Source organism: Salvelinus fontinalis, chromosome 1, assembly GCF_029448725.1.
Source record: "Salvelinus fontinalis isolate EN_2023a chromosome 1, ASM2944872v1, whole genome shotgun sequence".
NCBI lineage: Eukaryota > Metazoa > Chordata > Actinopteri > Salmoniformes > Salmonidae > Salvelinus > Salvelinus fontinalis.
In genome coordinates this window covers 97,283,205-97,305,092 of record NC_074665.1, presented here as the reverse complement: position 1 = coordinate 97,305,092, position 21,888 = coordinate 97,283,205, and the positions used below count along the sequence as shown (strand labels likewise).

Below are 21,888 nucleotides of genomic sequence, written 5' to 3'. Positions count from 1 at the left end.
TGTGTTACCTGAGTATAGAGGACAGGACATAGAGATGCCGTCAGCTGACTTGTTGGGGGTCAGCGTCTGTTTCAAGGAGGAGTTGGACCACATCCAGGTGTCCATTCTGAGCAGCCATGTACAGCGCCGACTGACCCGCATCTGTCAGTGTTCACGTAGGCAAGGCAACCAAGGGAAGAGCTTGCTGCACCGAGCCAATGGAAAGAGGATCCTCTTTAGCCTATTGAGGTGCACTTTCAGGTGCCAAGTAGGCTTGGGCGGTGTACCGTATACCGGGGTATTTGTAAAAAGCCACGGGATGTTTTTTTTTTTAATACCATCGTAACTATTTATTTGAAGTTTATTTTAAAACATTTGAATATTTGTATCTACTTTTTAAGTGAATACCTGCAGTCAACTCGTGCAATACATTAGGAGATGAAGGAGATTAAGTTGTTCCCTTCAACTGTCACAATGTTTCATTATGAAGCTTACCGGTCGTCCCCAGTCATGTGCTGTTTGTTTACTCTCTGTTGTGCAGCATCGGCCAGCAGCATGACACCCTGCATCCCACTGCTGCTTCCCTCTGAAGCTAAGCAGGGTCAGTCCCTGGATGGGAGACCAGATGCTGCTGGGAGACCCTCATTTCTGTCTCCAACCTATACTAAACCACATGTCTGTCTCCAATCTATACTAAACCACATGTCTGTCTCCAACCTATACTAAACCACATTTCTGTCTCCAACCTATACTAAACCTCATGTCTGTCTCCAACCTATACTAAACCTCATGTCTGTCTCCAACCTATACTAAACCACGTCTGTCTCCAACCTATACTAAACCCCATTTCTGTCTCCAACCTATACTAAACCACATTTCTGTCTCCAACCTATACTAAACCACATTTCTGTCTCCAACCTATACTAAACCACATTTCTGTCTCCAACCTATACTAAACCACGTCTGTCTCCAACCTATAAACCACATTTCTGTCTCCAACCTATACTAAACCTCATTTCTGTCTCCAACCTATAAATCACATTTCTGTCTCCAACCTATACTAAACCACATGTCTGTCTCCAACCTATACTAAACCTCATTTCTGTCTCCAACCTATACTAAACCTCATGTCTGTCTCCAACCTATAAATCACATTTCTGTCTCCAACCTATACTAAACCACATGTCTGTCTCCAACCTATACTAAACCTCATGTCTGTCTCCAACCTATACTAAACCTCATTTCTGTCTCCAACCTATACTAAACCTCATGTCTGTCTCCAACCTATAAATCACATGTCTGTCTCCAACCTATACTAAACCACATTTCTGTCTCCAACCTATACTAAACCTCATTTCTGTCTCCAACCTATACTAAACCTCATTTCTGTCTCCAACCTATACTAAACCTCATGTCTGTCTCCAACCTATACTAAACCACATTCTGTCTCCAACCTATACTAAACCACATTTCTGTCTCCAACCTATACTAAACCTCATTTCTGTCTCCAACCTATAAACCACATTTCTGTCTCCAACCTATAATAAACCTCATGTCTGTCTCCAACCTATAAACCACATTTCTGTCTCCAACCTATAATAAACCTCATGTCTGTCTCCAACCTATAAACCTAATTTCTGTCTCCAACCTATACTAAACCACATGTCTGTCTCCAATCTATACTAAACCACATTTCTGTCTCCAACCTATACTAAACCACATGTCTGTCTCCAACCTATACTAAACCTCATGTCTGTCTCCAACCTATACTAAACCACATTTCTGTCTCCAACCTATACTAAACCACATATCTGTCTCCAACCTATACTAAACCACATTTCTGTCTCCAACCTATACTAAACCTCATTTCTGTCTCCAACCTATAAACCACATATCTGTCTCCAACCTATACTAAACCTCATTTCTGTCTCCAACCTATAAACCACATTTCTGTCTCCAACCTATACTAAACCTCATTTCTGTCTCCAACCTATAAACCACATATCTGTCTCCAACCTATACTAAACCTAATTTCTGTCTCCAACCTATACTAAACCTCATTTCTGTCTCCAACCTATAAACCACATGTCTGTCTCCAACCTATACTAAACCACATTTCTGTCTCCAACCTATACTAAACCTAATTTCTGTCTCCAACCTATACTAAACCACATGTCTGTCTCCAACCTATACTAAACCTCATTTCTGTCTCCAACCTATACTAAACCACATGTCTGTCTCCAACCTATACTAAACCACATTTCTGTCTCCAACCTATACTAAACCTCATTTCTGTCTCCAACCTATACTAAACCACATTTCTGTCTCCAACCTATACTAAACCACATATCTGTCTCCAACCTATACTAAACCTCATTTCTGTCTCCAACCTATACTAAACCACATTTCTGTCTCCAACCTATACTAAACCACATATCTGTCTCCAACCTATACTAAACCTCATTTCTGTCTCCAACCTATACTAAACCTCATTTCTGTCTCCAACCTATACTAAACCACATTTCTGTCTCCAACCTATACTAAACCACATTTTACAACATCTAACATAAATCAGTGTAACAAATACAGGGTAATTAGTTTGCTTGTGTCAGCAAGAACATCACTGTTATTCTCCAGGCTTCTTATATTGTTCCACTTCTTCCCAGTTGCCAGGACAACAAACTGCTTATTTGTAGTCTGATATGCCTAGTTGTCTTTTTTATTTTATTGTTAAAAAAATACCCATATAGAAAAACAGAGTACACAACAGAGAATCCACACATGGCAAACAACAGTCAGGGTAATACAGACCATACATTATGTCAACACCTTGTTACTACATTCAACCTTTTGGTTGCTTTCTTGTTATCAGAAGAAGAAATGTTGTTTATATATTGTTCAATTTCATTCTCAAAAATAGTAAAGAGGTTTTTGACTCAGTCATTTACATTTATGAATATGGAATTGAGCTAAATTAACAATGAGGTTGATTTAAGAAGAAAGACTTTGCTATACTTTTAAAACCAAATATCACATTTTCAAGTAGAAGGGGAAATGTTTATGATCAAAAACAATCTCCAGATATCTTGCCACAGCTTCCTGGTATAAGAGCAATACCAAACTAAATGTGAAGCGGTCTCCTGTTGATCATTACAGAAGGTACAAGAAACATCAATGTATTTTTTAAACTTCAAGAAAATGTTTAGTAGGGTAGCACTTGTGGATTCATTTATATTAAACTTCTTTAATCTTATTAGTTAAAAGAAACTCCTGAGAAAGAGACCAAACATTTTCCCAATGAATATTTCTTAAAAGGGCATTCTAGAAAGACATGACATATGGGACTGAAACAACACATACGCCTAGTTCGCCTGACTACCCCAAATCCTTGCTCTGGCCAAAAGCTACGCCATGCCCACGGACGTTAGTTCCTTCTCCACAATGAAGTATGTAGCGAACATAGAGCGGCGGAAGAATTCAGTTTGAGTTGTCAGGCAACCTAGTTGTGCTTTTGAAAATAAGTCTAATGAGGCTATACATTTTTGTAGGCAATTGAATTTTTGATGTCCTGGACAGTGTTGAAGTCAAAAGGAAACATTGAAATGCCCCTCAAGTAGCTTGTTTTGTCCTTTTAGTTTTGAGGTTTCATTCCAAATTCCAAGCATCCTGAATACACCTGAATTGTGATAGAATTGTGTTTGAATTCCCCCTGGACATAGGCCTAAGCCTCCTAGGAGTCCTCAGAATTGTCCAATTAACAGCTGCTTTTACAAAAAAGCACGCCCTTTCTTAACTTTTAACAATTCGACCCTTGTGTAACCAGTACAACAAATCTCCTACATAAAACACCTGTGCAACCAAAGCAATAATGGCAATTAACTATCAACAATATGCAAAGCAGTATCGGGAATACACACTAACATTACAGAGTTATAAGGGCAGTACAGTAGAATCCTGCTGTAAACGTATTATACCCATTCATGTTATTGTCCATAATAACAGTCCTCAGACGATGGTCACACTCTGACGGCGATTACACTTCATAACACCTGAGTGGGCGGGTGCAGTGTCCAGACGCACATTTCAGGCATTCTGATTGGTTTGTGAATGACAAATAGATAGGTTGAGTAGCCAAACTAACGTGACTGAAGGGGAAAGTTACCCTATCTGCACTGACCCTACACACACTCACTAGACGATATATACACACACCATATACACACTCACTAGACTATATATACACACACCATATAGACACTCACTTACACACACCACATTGACACTCCCACACAAAACCCCCACACACTCACATACACTACATAGGCACACATCTTCCCTGGGTAGGCATCTCACATCCTCAGCTTGAGGATGACGATGGCCAGGATGACGAAGAAAGTGTTCCAGCCCAGGGTGACAACAAAGCCTCGCCACACTATCATCCTGGAGAGACCCCAGCCTGAGGGAGAGGCAAAATAAGATGGTGTCTTTCTCTGTGTGTGTGTGTGAGAGAGTTTGTGTGTGTTTGTACTGTGATGTGAAGATCAGACAGACAGACAGAGAGAGAGAGAGAGCAGAATATCTCTCCTCCACTGTGAGCTCGGGACTATGTATGTATGTATGTATGTACAGTATGTATATATGTCTGTGTGTATGTATGTAAACTCAGCAAAAAAAGAAACGTTCCTTTTTCAGGACCTTGTCTTTCATAGATAATTCGTAAAAATACAAATAACTTCACAGATTTTCATTGTAAAGGGTTTAAACACTGTTTTCCATGCTTGTTCAATGAACCATAAACAATTAATGAATATGAACACGTGGAACGGTCGTTAAGACACTAACAGCTTACAGACGGTAGGCAATTAAGGTCACAAAACTTAGGACACTAAAGAGGCCTTTCTACTGATTCTGAAAAATACCAAAGAAAGATGCCCAGGGTCCCTGCTCATCTGCGTGAACGTGCCTTAGGCATGCTGCAAGGAGGCATGAGGACTGCAGATGTGACCAGGGCAAAAAATTGCAATGTCAGTACTTTGAGACGCTTAAGACAGCGCTACAGGGAGACAGGACGGACAGCTGATCGTCCTCGCAGTGGCAGACCACATGTAACAACACCTGCACAGGATCGGTACATCCGAACATCACACTTGCGGGACAGGTACAAGATGGCTACAACAACTGCCTGAGTTACACCAGGAATGCACAATCCCTCCATCAGTGCTCAGACTGTCCGCAGTAGGCTAAGAGAGGCTGGACTGAGGGCTTGTAGGCCTGTTGTAATGCAGGTCCTCACCTCGCCTATGGGCACAAACCCACCGTCGCTGGACCAGACAGGACTGGCAAAAAGTGTTCTTCACTGACGAGTGGCAGTTTTGTCTCGCCAGGAGAGATGGTCGGATTCGCGTTTATCATCAAAGGAATGAGCGTTACACCGAGGCCTGTACTCTGGAGCGGGATCGATTTGGAGGGGGGGGGGGATCTGTCATGGTCTGGGGCGGTGTGTCACAGCATCATCGGACTGAGCTTGTTGTCGTTGCAGGCAATCTCAACGCTATGCGTTACAGGGAAGACATCCTCCTCCCTCATGTGGTACCCTTCCTGCAGGCTCATACTGACATGACCCTCCAGCATGACAATGTCACCAGCCATACTGCTCGTTCTGTGTGTGATTTCCTGCAAGACAGGAATGTCAGTGTTCTGCCATGGCCATCGAAGAGCCCATATCTCAATCCCATTGAGCACGTCTGGGACCTGTTGGATCGGAGGGTGAGGGCTAGGGCCATTACCCCCAGAAATGTCTGGGCACTTGCAGGTGCATTGGTGGAAGAGTGGGGTAACATCTCACAGCAAGAATTGGCAAATCTGGTGCAGTCCACGAGGAGGAGATGGACTACAGTACTTAATGCAGCTGGTGGCCACAGCAGATACTGATTGTTACTTTTGATTTTGACCTTTGTTCAGGGACACATTATTCCATTTCTGTTTGTCACATGTCTGTGGAACTTGTTCAGTTTATGTCTCAGTTGTTGAATCTTGTTATGTTCACACACATATTTACACATGTTAAGTTTGCTGAAAATAAACGCAGTTGACAGTGAGAGGACATTTTTTTGTTGTTGCTGAGTTTATGTACAGTATTTATATTTGTGTGTGTGTCTGTGTGTGTGTGTGTGTGTGTCTGTGTCTGTGTGTGTGTGTGTCTGTGTGTGTGTGTTTGTGTGTGTGTGTTACCTCTGTACATGATGCATCGTAGGGCTTCAGAAGCGTAGGTCTGGGGCAGGGCCAGACTGATGTAACGTAGTGGATAGGGGATGCACTCCACAGGCCAGATTATACCTGTAGAGAGAGGAGGAAAGAGAGACTTAGAGAAACAGAGAGAGACTTAGAGAAAGAGAGAGACAGAGAGAAAGAGAGAGTCTTAGAGAAAGAGAGAGACAGAGAGAAACAGAGAGTCTTAGAGAAAGAGAGTGTGAGATGTGTGTGTGTGCTGTTCTTCTTTGTGAGGCTCAGAAGACAGAGACATGTCCTAAACTGATCTGCTTCGGCAACATGGATTTTCTTCCAAGAAAGTGTTATTTTCAGAAAGAGTAATTGGACTGAACTGAATAGGATTTAATTCAACTTTATTGAGAGAACATGGAAGACACTATTGTAGTTTGGCATAGTTACGGAAATCAACCCCCCTAAAACGTACCACTCACTATTGAGGTAAAAGACAGTGTGTGTGTGTGTGTGTGTCTGTGTGCTAGTGTGTGTCCATGCGTCCGTGTGTGAGTGTGTGTGTCTCTGTTCGTCCTTATGTGAGTGTGTGACGTACCACTGACGATGAGGTTGAGGTAAAAGACAGTGTGTGAGTGTGTGTGTGTGTCTCTGTGCGTCCGTGTGTGAGTGTGTGACGTACCACTGACGATGAGGTTGAGGTAAAAGACAGTGTGTGAAGTACAACTGACGATGAGGTTGAGGTAAAAGACAGTGTGTGAGTGTGTGAAGTACCACTGACGATGAGGTTGAGGTAAAAGACAGTGTGTGAGTGTGTGAAGTACCACTGACGATGAGGTTGAGGTAAAAGACAGTGTGTGAGTGTGTGAAGTACCACTGGCGATGAGGTTGAGGTAAAAGACAGTGTGTGAGTGTGTGAAGTACCACTGACGATGAGGTTGAGGTAAAAGACAGTGTGTGTGTGTGTATGTGACGTACCACTGACAATGAGGTTGGGGTAGAAGATACCAAGGGCAGCTTGGGTGGCGTTCTGTTCGTCATCGATGGCGGATGAGATGACCAGACCAAAGGAAGTGCCTGTTATGCCCTGCAGCACGATCAGAGCTATAACCAACACCAGGTTCCCCTCGTTAGGGATCTGGAGGGAGGGAGGGAGGGAGGCGGAGGAGGGGGAGAAGGACGAAGAGAGAGGGGAAGGAAAGCGAGAGTTGGAGGAGGGGGAGAAGGACGGAGAGAGAGAGGACAGGGATTGGAGGAGGGGGAGAAGGACGGAGAGAGAGAGGACAGGGATTGGAGGAGGAGAGAGTAAAAAGTGAGAAAGACAGCAAAGGAGGGATGGTAACAAGAGAGGGGAAGGTGAAAGAGCATGTCATGTTATTCAATGATATAGTGTCTGTTGCATAAGGGTCTGACTCTTTCTATTGTCACAATACAGAGACCTGTGTGTGTGTGTGTGTGTGTGTGTGTGTGTGTGTGTGTGTGTGTGTGTGTGCGTGCGTGCGTGCGTGCGTGCGTGCGTGCGTGCGTGTGTTACCTTAAAGACAAGCAGCATTAAGATCAGTAGTAGAATGATCTGGACACTGATGATAATCAGCTGGGAGATGAGATACGCCAGCACGGTCTCCATTGAACTCACACCTGGAGAGAGAGACAGTACACTGTGGCGAAATATTTGACCATGGTTACTGATCAAAACCTTAGAAAAACCTTGACAAAGTACAGGCTCAGTGAGCACAGCCTTGCCATTGAGAAGGGTAGACACAGGAAAATCTGGCTCCCTGTATAGGAAAGGCTGTGCAACCACTGCACCACAGCAGAACCTGAGACGGAGCTGCATTTCCTGACAAAATGTAAAAAATATAAAACAATTAGAGAGTGTAATTTCCCCAAATTTGAAACCCTTATTCAAGGTTTCAAAGACCTCTCTGATGAGGACAGACTGCCCGTCCTGTTGGGGGAGGACGCAGAGAGCTGTGGGTTGGCAGCGCACTACAATGCTGTCTGCCGTAATTTGAGGGACAGTGTCTGACAGACCAATCAACTTGCACATGTACTCTACTGTATGCTTATTGTTATTGTTGAATGTATGGTTATTTTGACACTTGGTTATTGTTGTTACTGTTGTCCCTTTGACAATTTTGATTCTCATTTTAATTTTTTGTATTGTAAATATCCAAAATAAGCTTTGATAATATGTACATTGTTACGTCATGCCAATAAAGCAAATTGAATTGAATTGAATTGAGAGATAGGGAGAGAGTGAGAATGAGGAATAGAGAGAGAGAGAGAAAGAGAGAGAGTGAGAGAAAGAGAGAGAGAGAAAGAGAGAGAGTAAGGAGAGAGAGAGAATAAGAAAGAGAGGGATAGAGAGAGAGAAGGAGGAATAGAGAGAAAGAGAGAGGAGTAAGAAGGAGAGAGAAAAGAAGAGGGAGAGGTAGAGAGAGAGAGAGAGAGGTAGAGAGAGAGAGAGAGAGGTAGAGAGAGAGGAGTAAGAAGGAAAGAGAAAAGAAGAGGGAGAGAGAGAGGATAGGAAGAACATAGAGGAAAATGTGGGGCCCATGGTGATTTAGCTAAATAGTCAATTATTGGACTGACCCTATCAGCACTGAGCCTATCAGCACTGAGCCTATCTGCACTGAGCCTATCTGCATTGAGCCTATCTGCACTGAGCCTATCTGCACTGAGCCTATCTGCACTGAGCCTATCAGCACTGAGCCTATCAGCACTGAGCCTATCTGCACTGAGCCTATCTGCACTGAGCCTATCTGCACTGAGCCTATCTGCACTGAGCCTATCTGCACTGAGCCTATCAGCACTGAGCCTATCTGCACTGAGCCTATCTGCACTGAGCCTATCTGCACTGAGCCTATCTACACTGAGCCTATCTGCACTGAGCCTATCTGCACTGAGCCTATCTGCACTGAGCCTATCTGCACTGATCCTATCAGCACTGAGCCTATCTGCACTGAGCCTATCTGCATTGAGCCTATCTGCATTGAGCCTATCAGCACTGAGCCTATCTGCACTGAGCCTATCAGCACTGAGCCTATCAGCACTGAGCCTATCAGCACTGAGCCTATCTGCATTGAGCCTATCTGCACTGATCCTATCTGCATTGAGCCTATCTGCACTGAGCCTATCAGCACTGAGCCTATCAGCACTGAGCCTATCTGCATTGAGCCTATCAGCACTGAGCCTATCTGCACTGAGCCTATCTGCACTGAGCCTATCTGCACTGAGCCTATCTGCACTGAGCCTATCAGCGCTGAGCCTATCTGCGCTGAGCCTATCTGCACTGAGCCTATCTGCACTGAGCCTATCTGCCTATCTGCATTGAGCCTATCTGCACTGAGCCTATCAGCACTGAGCCTATCAGCACTGAGCCTATCTGCATTGAGCCTATCAGCACTGAGCCTATCTGCATTGAGCCTATCTGCATTGAGCCTATCAGCACTGAGCCTATCTGCACTGAGCCTATCTGCACTGAGCCTATCTGCACTGAGCCTATCTGCACTGAGCCTATCAGCGCTGAGCCTATCTGCGCTGAGCCTATCTGCACTGAGCCTATCTGCACTGAGCCTATCTGCCTATCTGCATTGAGCCTATCTGCACTGAGCCTATCAGCACTGAGCCTATCAGCACTGAGCCTATCTGCATTGAGCCTATCAGCACTGAGCCTATCTGCACTGAGCCTATCTGCACTGAGCCTATCTGCACTGAGCCTATCTGCACTGAGCCTATCTGCACTGAGCCTATCTGCACTGAGCCTATCAGCGCTGAGCCTATCTGCGCTGAGCCTATCTGCACTGAGCCTATCTGCACTGAGCCTATCTGCGCTGAGCCTATCTGCACTGACCCTATCAGCACTGAGCCTATCTGCACTGAGCCTATCTGCGCTGAGCCTATCTGCGCTGAGCCTATCAGCACTGAGCCTATCAGCACTGAGCCTATCAGCACTGAACCTATCTGCACTGAGCCTATCTGCATTGAGCCTATCTGCACTGAGCCTATCTGCACTGAGCCTATCTGCACTGAGCCTATCTGCACTGAGCCTATCTGCACTGAGCCTATCAGCACTGAGCCTATCTGCATTGAGCCTATCTGCACTGAGCCTATCTGCACTGAGCCTATCTGCACTGAGCCTATCTGCACTGAGCCTATCTGCACTGAGCCTATCTGCACTGAGCCTATCTGCACTGAGCCTATCTGCACTGAGCATATCTGCGCTGAGCCTATCAGCGCTGAGCCTATCTGCACTGACCCTATCTGCACTGAGCCTATCAGCACTGAGCCTATCTGCACTGAGGCTATCAGCACTGAGCCTATCTGCATTGAGCCTATCTGCACTGAGCCTATCAGCACTGAGCCTATCTGCACTGAGCCTATCAGCACTGAGCCTATCTGCATTGAGCCTATCTGCACTGAGCCTATCTGCACTGAGCCCATCAGCACTGACCGTGCACACACTCACTAGACTATATATACACACTCACACACACTACATTGACACTCCCACACAGAACCCAAACACACTCACATACACTACATACACACACACACACACCCATTAGACACAACGCATACCGAAACAACACAAACACACATTCACATATAGTACCAGTCAAAAATGTGTACACACCTATTCATTCAAGGGGTTTTCGATATTTTTACTATTTTTACTCAATTTTTTTGAAGACATCAAAACTATGAAATAACACATGGAATCGTGTCGTAACCAGAAAAGTGTTAAACAAATCAAAATATATTTTATATTTGAGATTCTTCAAAGTAGCCATCCTCTGCCAAATATCAAATATCAAAAATCAAATCAAATTGATTTATATAGCCCTTCTTACATCAGCTGATATCTCAAAGTGCTGTACAGAAACCCAGCCTAAAACCCCAAATAGCAAGCAATGCAGGTGTAGAAGCACAGTGGCTAGGAAAAACTCCCTAGAAAGGCCCAAACCTAGGAAGAAACCTAGAAAGGAACCAGGCTATGAGGGGTGGCCAGTCCACTTCTGGCTGTGCCGGGTGGAGATTATAACAGAACATGGCCAAGATGTTCAAATGTTCATAAATGACCAGCATGGTCAAATAATAATAATCACAGTAGTTGTCGAGGGTGCAGAAAGTCAGCACCTCAGGAGTAAATGTCAGTTGGCTTTTCATAGCCGATCATTAAGAGTATCTCTACCGCTCCTGCTGTCTCTAGAGAGTTGAAAACAGCAGGTCTGGGACAGGTAGCACATCCGGTGAACAGGTCAGGGTTCCATAGCCGAAGGCAGAACAGTTGAAACTGGAGCAGCAGCACGGCCAGGTGGACTGGGGACAGCAAGGAGTCATCATGCCAGGTAGTCCTGAGGCATGGTCCTAGGGCTCAGGTCCTCCGAGAGAGAGAAAGAAAGAGAGAATTAGAGAGAGCATACTTAAATTCACACAGGGCACCTGATAAGACAGGAGAAGTACTCCAGATATAACAAACTGACCCTAGCCCCCCGACACAAACTACTGCAGCATAAATACTGGAGGCTGAGACAGGAGGGGTCAGGAGACACTGTGGCCCCATCCAATGATACCCCCGGACAGGGCCAAACGGGAAGGATATAACCCCACCCACTTTGCCAAAGCACAGCCCCCACACCACTAGAGGGATATCTTCAACCACCAACTTACCCTCCTGAGACAAGGCCGAGTTTAGCCCACAAAGATCTCCGCCACGGCACAACCCAAGGGGGGGCGCCAACCCAGACAGGAAGATCACGTCAGCGACTCAGCCCACTCAAGTGACGCACCCCTCCTAGGGACGGCATGGAAGAGCACCAGTAAGCCAGTGACTCAGCCCCTGCAATATGGTTAGAGGCAGAGAATCCCAGTGGAGAGAGGGGAACCGGCCAGGCAGAGACAGCAAGGGCGGTTCGTTGTTCCAGAGCCTTTCCATTCACCTTCACATTCCTGGGCCAGACTACAATCAATCATATGACCCACTGAAGAGATGAGTCTTCAGTAAAGACTTAAAAGTTGAGACCGAGTCTGCGTCTCTCACATGGGTAGGCAGACCATTCCATAAAAACGGAGATCTATAGGAGAAAGCCCTGCCTCCAGCTGTTTGCTTAGAAATACTAGGGACAATTAGGAGGCCTGCGTCTTGTGACCGTAGCGTACGTGTAGGTATGTACGGCAGGACCAAATCGGAAAGATAGGCAGGAGAAAGCCGATGTAATGCTTTGTAGGTTAGCAGTAAAACCTTGAAATCAGCCCTAGCCTTAACAGGAAGCCAGTGTAGGGAGGCTAGCACTGGAGTAAAATGATACCATTTTGGGGTTCTAGTCAGGATTCTAGCAGCAGTATTTAGCACTAACTGAAGTTTATTTAGTGCTTTATCCGGGTAGCCGGAAAGTAGTGCATTGCAGTAGTCTAACCTAGAAGTAACAAATGCATGGATACATTCTTCTGCATCATTTTTAGACAGAAAGTTTCTGATTTTTGCAATGTTACGTAGATGGACAAAAGCTGTCCTTGAAACAGTCTTGATATGTTCATCTAAAGAGAGATCAGGGTCCAGAGTGACGCCGAGGTCCTTCACAGTTTTATTTGAGACGACTTTACAACCATCAAGATTAATTGTCAGATTCAACAGAAGATCTCTTTGTTTCTTGGGACATAGAACAAGCATCTCTGTTTTGTCCGAGTTTAAAAGTAGAACGTTTTCAGCCATCCACTTCCTTATGTCTGAAACACAGGCTTCTAGCGAGGGCAATTTTTGGGCTTCACCATGTTTCATTGAAATGTACAGCTGTGTGTCATCCGCATAGCAGTGAAAGTTAACATTATGTTTTCGAATGACATCCCCAAGAGGTAAAATATATAGCGAAAACAATAGTGGTCCTAAAACGGAACCTTGAGGAACACCGAAATGTACAGTTGATTTGTCAGAGGACAAACCATTCACAGAGACAAACTGATATCTTTCCGACAGATAAGATCTAAACCAGGCCAGAACTTGTCCGTGTAGACTAATTTGGGTTTCCAATCTCTCCAAAAGAATGTGGTGATCGATGGTATCAAAGGCAGCACTAAGGTCTAGGAGCACGAGGACAAATGCAGAGCCTCGGTCTGACGCCATTAAAAGGTCATTTACCACCTTCACAAGTGCAGTCTCAGTGCTATGATGGGGTCTAAAACCAGACTGAAGCATTTCGTATACATTGTTTACTCTACAGAAAATGACCATGGTGATGAATCAACTAGTTTTAGGCACTGTTATCATGTAGTTAGGAGTAGACACTTGGCTGTTGTCAGAATAATTCATGCGGTAGTCTTCCAACATGGCCGCCAGGAGGCGTCGTACGTCAACTGCAAGCCCTCTATAGTGCACTATGGGCTCAGATCATCATCCGTGTACTGACCAGTATTGACCACTAGGGGGAGATGGAGGATCATTCTGATCAAAATCTAATCACATTGTATTTGTCACATGCACGTAACTGGTTTACACTATTGTGATATGTTTGCTTATGAGCCCTTCCCAACATGTGTATGCAGAATTAAATAAATAAATAATACAAATAAAAAATTGAATTAAATATACTGAACAAAAATATAAACGCAACATACAAACATTTCTACGATTTTACTGAGTTACAGTTCATAACAGTTCATAGGAAATCAGTTCATAGGAAATCAGTCAATTGAAATAAATTCATTAAGCCCTAATCTATGGATTTCACATCACTGGGCAGAGGTGCAGCCATGCGTGGGCCTGGGAAGGCATGGGAGTTACAACGATAAATACATCAAGATAACTAACTAGCTAATATGAAGCTAGCAAACTGGTGATATTTAATTCACCTAGCTAGCTACAGTATGTAAAGTTAGGTAACTAGCGGACATTACGTTAGCAGCTAATTTGAGTTAGCCTGCACACTTAGTTTCTGTAGCAAGCTAGCTAACAATATAATTTTCAACATATATTTACTTACTTGAATAGGTTCTCCCACTGACTCTGTTTTCTTGGTCCTTAGAAATAATGGGAAATCTTCCTGAAGTTTCCGGTGGTAACAAAACGCAGCCAGCCATGTGGTTGGTTGGAGGGCTTTCATCAGCCTTCAGTTTGGTCTTCCAACATGGGGGTTGCTAGGTGATTTGTGACGTACTTGCAAGCCCTCTATAGGATGCTGTTTGGGACGCTCTGCCCAGGTCAAAATGTAAGCCCTAAATAGGGTATAGGGTGGCATTTTGTTGCCCACTGTGTGAACTTTGACCTCTTACCTGAGACCCAGCACCTTTCCATTAGCCCCTCCTTCCTCTCTATCACGAAGGACAGAGCCGTCAAGCCCACTGCCAGGTAGAATGTGATGCTGTGTAGAGAGAGAAGGCGTGCGGGAGAGAGAGACGAAGGGAAGGGAGAGAATGAGGGGGAGCGAGAAGGAGGGAGGGGGAGCAAGAAGGAGGGAGACGGGAGGGGGAGAGAGGAGGGAGAGGGTAGAATGAGGGAGGGAGAGAGAGGAGGGAGGGGGTAGAATGAGGGAGGGAGAGAAGGGGAAAATAAGAGGATACATTGAGAGAATAAAAAGAGGAAACATGAGGAAGTTATATGGAGTAGAGAGAGAGACAATAGCGAGAGAGAGACAGGAGAGAGAGAGAGAGAGAGAGACAGGCGAGAGAGAGAGACAGAAAGAGAGAGAGACAGAAAAAGAGAGAGCGACAGGGGGAGAGTAAGAGGAGGGAAACCATAAGACATACAGTATCTTAACAGATTATCATCTTTGTCTCAGTAAAGCTGACTATGTTCAGACTGAATCTCTACGAGGAGGGAAACCATAAGACATACAGTATCTTAACAGATTATCATCTTTGTCTCAGTAAAGCTGACTATGTTCAGACTGAATCTCTACCTCAGAACGGCTCCTGGTGTCACAAACGTGGTGAAGTCTGAGTCCATGCTGCCATAGATGGGCTCCTCAAACTGGAAAGAGATACGGGACAAAGAGATATAGATATAGTGAGCAAGAGGTGTTAAAAAATTAGAAATGTGACACAGAAATAGTAAGTGAAATAATTTCCCCCTATGCACAGTACATCTGTGTTTTCATCAGGAAGGGATCAAACATTTGAATACGTTCAACAATACTGGTTACATTGAGGTCTTGGGAAGACAACAGCTTGTCTATATCAGACACTAGCAAGGCTAGTAGATGTGGACGGCAGAATACTATCAACACAGGGCCTGCTTCCCAAATGACACCCTATTCCCTACATAGGACACTACTTTTGACCACGGACCTATGGACCATTTGGGACGTAACCAGGGTTTTAAGGGGATTGTCATACCTTGACAGGAAGCGAGAGCAGGTAAGACCTGCTGCTCATCTTATACTGGACAAAACCCTGAGGAGGAAACAGAGAGGCAGAAGCCATATGAATAATAACACTAACACTCTCAAAAGTCAAATAACTCTTCCAAAACAGTATCATTCGTCACCTAATGACAAAACAAAGAAAAGGGAACTCTGGTGTACCTCAAAGGCATCTTTAATTTTTTTCTGAAGCATTAAGGCGATTTGTCGATCTGGAGAAAATACATTAAAAGGTTAAAACAATGTCACCATAAGTTTGACTATTATCACTTGAAAAATGTTTGATCTATTTCAATGATTTGAACGTTTACAGTATTTGGATTAAAACTAATCAATAATTTACTTTGAAAAGCATTCAAAATCCATTTCCATTACTTGGGAGATGAGCCATCATTCAGAATACACCCACAGTATTGTAAAATAGTTACACTAACACCTAGAGGTCAATTTCACAGCCAAACTATCTATGCTATTCTATTGGCATTCTATTCTAACAGTGTTCTATTCTATTCAGATCTACTCTATCGACATTCTATTCTGTCAGTGTTCTATTCTATTCAGATCTATTCTATTCTAACAGTGTTCTATTCTATTCGGATCTATTCTATTCTAACAGTGTTCTTTTCTATTCAGATCTATTCTATTCTAACAGTGTTCTATTCTATTCAGATCTATTCTATTCTAACAGTGTTCTATTCTATTCGGATCTATTCTATTCTAACAGTGTTCTTTTCTATTCAGATCTATTCTATTCTAACAGTGTTCTTTTCTATTCAGATCTATTCTATTCTAACAGTGTTCTATTCTATTCGGATCTATTCTATTCTATCGGCATTCTATTATATTCTAACAGTGTTCTATTCAGATCTATTCTATTCTATCGGCATTCTATTCTATCAGTGTTCTAATCTATTCAGATCGATTCTATTCTAACAGTGTTCTATTCTATTCAGATCTATTCTATTCTATCGGCATTCTATTATATTCTAACAGTGTTCTATTCAGATCTATTCTATTCTATCGGCATTCTATTCTAACAGTGTTCTATTCTATTCAGGTCTATTCTATTCTAACAGTGTTCTATTCTATTCAGATCTATTCTATTCTAAAAGTGTTCTATTCAGATCTATTATATTCTAACAGTGTTCTAATCTATTCAGATATATTATATTCTATCGGCATTCTATTCTAACAGTGTTCTATTCTATTCAGATCTATTCTATTCTAAAAGTGTTCTATTCTATTCAGATCAACTCTATTCTATCAGTATTCTATCAGTCTTCTATTCTATTCAGATCTATTCTATTCTAACAGTGTTCTATTCTAGAGGTATTGTATTCTACTCTATTTGAAGGTACATTCTGGAACACTGTCACACGCCAACAGACTGCGGAGTGAAAGCTTACTGGTCAGGTCCAACCAGACGTGCACCGAACCTCCATCCACTACCTCCTTAGAGACCTGGCGCTGGACCATCCTGTATAACACAACACACACCACAGAGACATGATACAGTAAGGATCCTGTATAATACAACACACACCACAGAGACATGATACAGTAAGGATCCTGTATAACACAACACACCACAGAGCAAACATGATACAGTAAGGATCCTGTATAACACAACACACCACAGAGACATGATACAGTAAGGATCCTGTATAATACAACACACACCACAGAGACATGATACAGTAAGGATCCTGTATAACACAACACACCACAGAGCAAACATGATACAGTAAGGATCCTGTATAACACAACACACCACAGAGACATGATACAGTAAGGATCCTGTATAATACAACACACACCACAGAGACATGATACAGTAAGGATCCTGTATAACACAACACACCACAGAGCAAACATGATACAGTAAGGATCCTGTATAACACAACACACCACAGAGACATGATACAGTAAGGATCCTGTATAATACAACACACACCACAGAGCAAACATGATACAGTAAGGATCCTGTATAACACAACACACCACAGAGACATGATACAGTAAGGATCCTGTATAATACAACACACACCACAGAGACGTGATACAGTAAGGATCCTGTATAATACAACACACACCACAGAGACATGATACAGTAAGGATCCTGTATAATACAACACACACCACAGAGACATGATACAGTAAGGATCCTGTATAATACAACACACACCACAGAGACATGATACAGTAAGGATCCTGTATAATACAACACACACCACAGAGCAGACATGATACAGAACACTGTGTGTGTGCATGCAGTAAGCTACCTGGTCGGCCTGATCAACAGGCAAGACCAGACTTTTCACTTCACGGCTGATGTAACGCACGCACGCACGCACGCACGCACACACACACACACACACACACACACACACACACACACACACGTATGTGAAGAGGCATCCACGCAGATGCACACTGTCACAGAGACATACTGGTGACTGTAGTGATGTGATTGGCTCCTGAAGATATCACTGTACCCTTCCTCACCACAGAGTCATCATCACATGTTAGATGCCTTTTTGACATCACTGTGTGTGTGTCCGTGTGTGTGTGTGTGTCCGTGTCTGTCTGTCTGTCTGTCTGTCTGTCTGTCTGTCTGTCTGGCTGGCTGGCTGGCTGTGTGTGGGTGTGTCCATGTGTGTGTAAGACAGTGCAATGCTTTGTCACATTGGCAGTCATGGACAGTCATGGACAGTGATTTAAGAGAAGAGATAGAAGAGAAGAGGAGAGGAGAGGAGAGGAGAGGAGAGGAGAGGAGAGGAGAGGAGAGGAGAGGAGAGGAGAGGAGAAGAGAAGAGAGGAGAGGATAGGAGAGAACAGAAGAGAACAGAAGAGAAGAGAACAGAAGAGAGAAGAACAAAAGAGAAGAGAAGAGAGAAGAACAGAAGAGAAGACAGGAGAACAGAAGAGAAGAGAGGAGAACAGAAGAGAAGACAGGAGAACAGAACAGAAGAGAAGAGAAGAGAGGAGAACAGAAGAGAAGAGAAGACAGGAGAACAGAACAGAAGAGAATAGAAGAACAAGGGAAGAAGATGAGACTAGACAAGAGACAGGTCCAGAGGTAGGACTCACCTCTTGGTCAGGTAGCTGGTAAAATTCTTTCCAAACCCGATGACGCCCCAGTACTCTCCGTTATAGGCCCCTGCAAAAGCCTCAGCATGGGACAGGTTCACCTAGGGCAGGGAGGGACAGGGGACACCATCAGTGACTATAGCTAGGTCTTAAATTACACTCTATTCCTCCAACTAGTGGACTACTTCTGACCAGGAGGACAGTGTTACAGCCTATTCCTCCATCTAGTGGACTACTTCTGACCAGGAGGGCCGTGTTACACCCAATTCCTCCATCTAGTGGACTAAGTCTGACCAGGAGGACAGTGTTACAGCCTATTCCTCCATCTAGTCGACTACTTCTGACCAGGAGGACAGTGTTACACCCAATTCCTCCATCTAGTGGACTAAGTCTGACCAGGAGGACAGTGTTACAGCCTATTCCTCCATCTAGTCGACTACTTCTGACCAGGAGGACAGTGTTACACCCTATTCCTCCATCTAGTGGACTAAGTCTGACCAGGAGGACAGTGTTACAGCCTATTCCTCCATCTAGTGGACTAAGTCTGACCAGGAGGACAGTGTTACAACCTATTCCTCCATCTAGTGGACTAAGTCTGACCAGGAGGACAGTGTTACACCCTATTCCTCCATCTAGTGGACTACTTCTGACCAGGAGGACAGTGTTACACCCTATTCCTCCATCTAGTGGACTACGTCTGACCAGGAGGACAGTGTGGTAGACAGTGTGGTAGATAGAAGCAGGACAGTGTGGTAGATAGAAGCAGGACATTGTGGTAGATACAAGCAGGACAGTGTGGTAGATAGAAGCAGGACAGTGTGGTAGATAGAAGCAGGACAGTGTGGTAGATAGAAGCAGGACAGTGTGGTAGATAGAAGCAGGACAGTGTGGTAGATAGAAGCAGGACAGTGTGGTAGATAGAAGCAGGACAGTGTGGTAGATAGAAGCAGGACAGTGTGGTAGATAGAAGCAGGACAGTGTGGTAGATAGAAGCAGGACAGTGTGGTAGATAGAAGCAGGACAGTGTGGTAGATAGAAGCAGGACTGTGTGGTAGATAGAAGCAGGACAGTATGGTAGATAGAAGCAGGACAGTGTGGTAGATAGAAGCAGGACAGTGTGGTAGATAGAAGCAGGACAGTGTGGTAGATAGAAGCAGGACAGTGTGGTAATTAGAAGCAGGACAGTATGGTAGATAGAAGCAGGACAGTGTGGTAGATAGAAGCAGGACAGTGTGGTAGATAGAAGCAGGACAGTGTGGTAGATAGAAGCAGGACAGTGTGGTAGATAGAAGCAGGACAGTGTGGTAGATAGAAGCAGGACAGTGTGGTAGATAGAAGCAGGACAGTGTGGTAGATAGAAGCAGGACAGTGTGGTAGATAGAAGACACTGTGCCATCTACTCAAACTGTTTCACCGTACTGTAATAACTAAACACACAACATACATAGTTGTTTTTAGGTTTTAATTAGTATTGGGGGAGGGGGAGCTGATCCTAGATTTTTACCTTGTGGAAACTTCACCCCGGAGAAAAGTCTCTCTGACTAACAACCGATTGGTCCAGTACCTGTTGCACGCTGGAGTTGTCCAGGAAGGAGAGCAGGGATTGGCTGAAGGAGCTGGAGGAGGTCTCATTGTTGACCACAGCCACCTGTATTCCTTTGGGGTCTCCTCCGATACACAGACACATCAGAGAGATCTGCATGACTGGCAGCAGGAACTGAAAAAACAGGGACCTGGACAGATACAATGCAATCAGACTGGGGTTGCAGAATTCTGTCAACTTTCCCAGAATTCCCAGGTATTCCAGAAATTGTGGATGGAATATTACAGGATCATCATCTTCATCATTATCCTGTCTGCCTTCCTCCAGCTCATTCTACTCCTTTAAATCATCCTCATCATCCTCACCCGGGCATTCTCTTCATCCTCACCGTGGTCTTGATAATCAGAGCTGCGATGTTCCTCCACTTTGGCATCACATGCCTGACTCGTACCTTCCAGTCCGCTACACACACACACACACACACACACACACACACACACACACACACACACACACACACACACACACACACACACACACACACACACACACACACACACACACACACACACACACACACACACACACACACACACACACACACACGTTTGTTTTACTATCCTTGTGGGGACCAAACAATTGATTGCTATTTTTCCTAACCTTAACACTTAGCCTAACCCTTACCTTAACCCCTAACCTAACCTAACCCTAACTCCTAACGTTAACTGCTAACCCTAGTTCTAACCCTAATTGTAACCCTAAACCTAACCCTTAAGATTAAAATAGCCTTTTTCCTTGTAGAGACCGACAACATGTCCCCACTTGTCTGAATTTTCCTTATTTTACTATCCTTGTGAGGACGTCTGGTCCCGACAAAGATAGTAAAACCCAACCCAACACACACACACAGTATCAAATATCTTAGGAAATTCAAGACAATAGCTGAAGCACTGTAGTATTGGCATCGGTATCCAGAGAGAAGTTAAGTTATCCAATGTCATCATGATTTCTGTAATCAGAAGAAAATAAGCTAGGAGGGAATCATCCTACCAGGAATCCTGAAATCCTCCATCTGGAATTCCCAGAAAACCTAGAAATTTCAAGAAAGTTTCCGGAATTTTGCAACCCTACATTTACCTGAGTATATACAGTGTAGTGTCCATACAACCCTACATTTACCTGAGTATATACAGTGTAGTGTCTATACAACCCTACATTTACCTGAGTATATACAGTGTAGTGTCCACACAACCCTACATTTACCTGAGTATATACAGTGTAGTGTCCATACAACCCTACATTTACCTGAGTATATACAGTGTAGTGTCCATACAACCCTACATTTACCTGAGTATATCCAGTGTAGTGTCCATACAACCCTACATTTACCTGAGTATATACAGTGTAGTGTCCACACAACCCTACATTTACCTGAGTATATACAGTGTAGTGTCCACACAACCCTACATTTACCTGAGTATATACAGTGTAGTGTCCACACAACCCTACATTTACCTGAGTATATACAGTGTAGTGTCCACACAACCCTACATTTACCTGAGTATATACAGTGTAGTGTCCACACAACCCTACATTTACCTGAGTATATACAGTGTAGTGTCCACACAACCCTACATTTACCTGAGTATATACAGTGTAGTGTCCACACAACCCTACATTTACCTGAGTATATACAGT

At 43.9% G+C, this 21,888-nt stretch overlaps 1 protein-coding gene across 1 annotated transcript in view; it reads right to left on the bottom strand.

Moving 5' to 3' along the window:
* Nucleotides 1–2,690: 2,690 nt before the first annotated feature.
* Nucleotides 2,691–21,888, bottom strand: part of LOC129864826 (ABC transporter G family member 23-like) — a 41,971-nt gene continuing 22,773 nt past the window's right edge. The window contains exons 9-20 of the mRNA XM_055937112.1: nt 20,556–20,652; nt 20,212–20,380; nt 18,648–18,748; nt 16,964–17,034; nt 15,720–15,769; nt 15,532–15,588; nt 15,096–15,166; nt 14,470–14,558; nt 7,733–7,836; nt 7,177–7,336; nt 6,211–6,315; nt 2,691–4,435 (exon numbers count right to left, since the gene is read on the bottom strand). Coding sequence (XP_055793087.1) covers nt 4,329–4,435; nt 6,211–6,315; nt 7,177–7,336; nt 7,733–7,836; nt 14,470–14,558; nt 15,096–15,166; nt 15,532–15,588; nt 15,720–15,769; nt 16,964–17,034; nt 18,648–18,748; nt 20,212–20,380; nt 20,556–20,652 — 1,181 coding nt within the window. The 3' untranslated portion in view covers nt 2,691–4,328. The remainder of the gene's footprint in view (nt 4,436–6,210; nt 6,316–7,176; nt 7,337–7,732; nt 7,837–14,469; nt 14,559–15,095; nt 15,167–15,531; nt 15,589–15,719; nt 15,770–16,963; nt 17,035–18,647; nt 18,749–20,211; nt 20,381–20,555; nt 20,653–21,888) is intronic.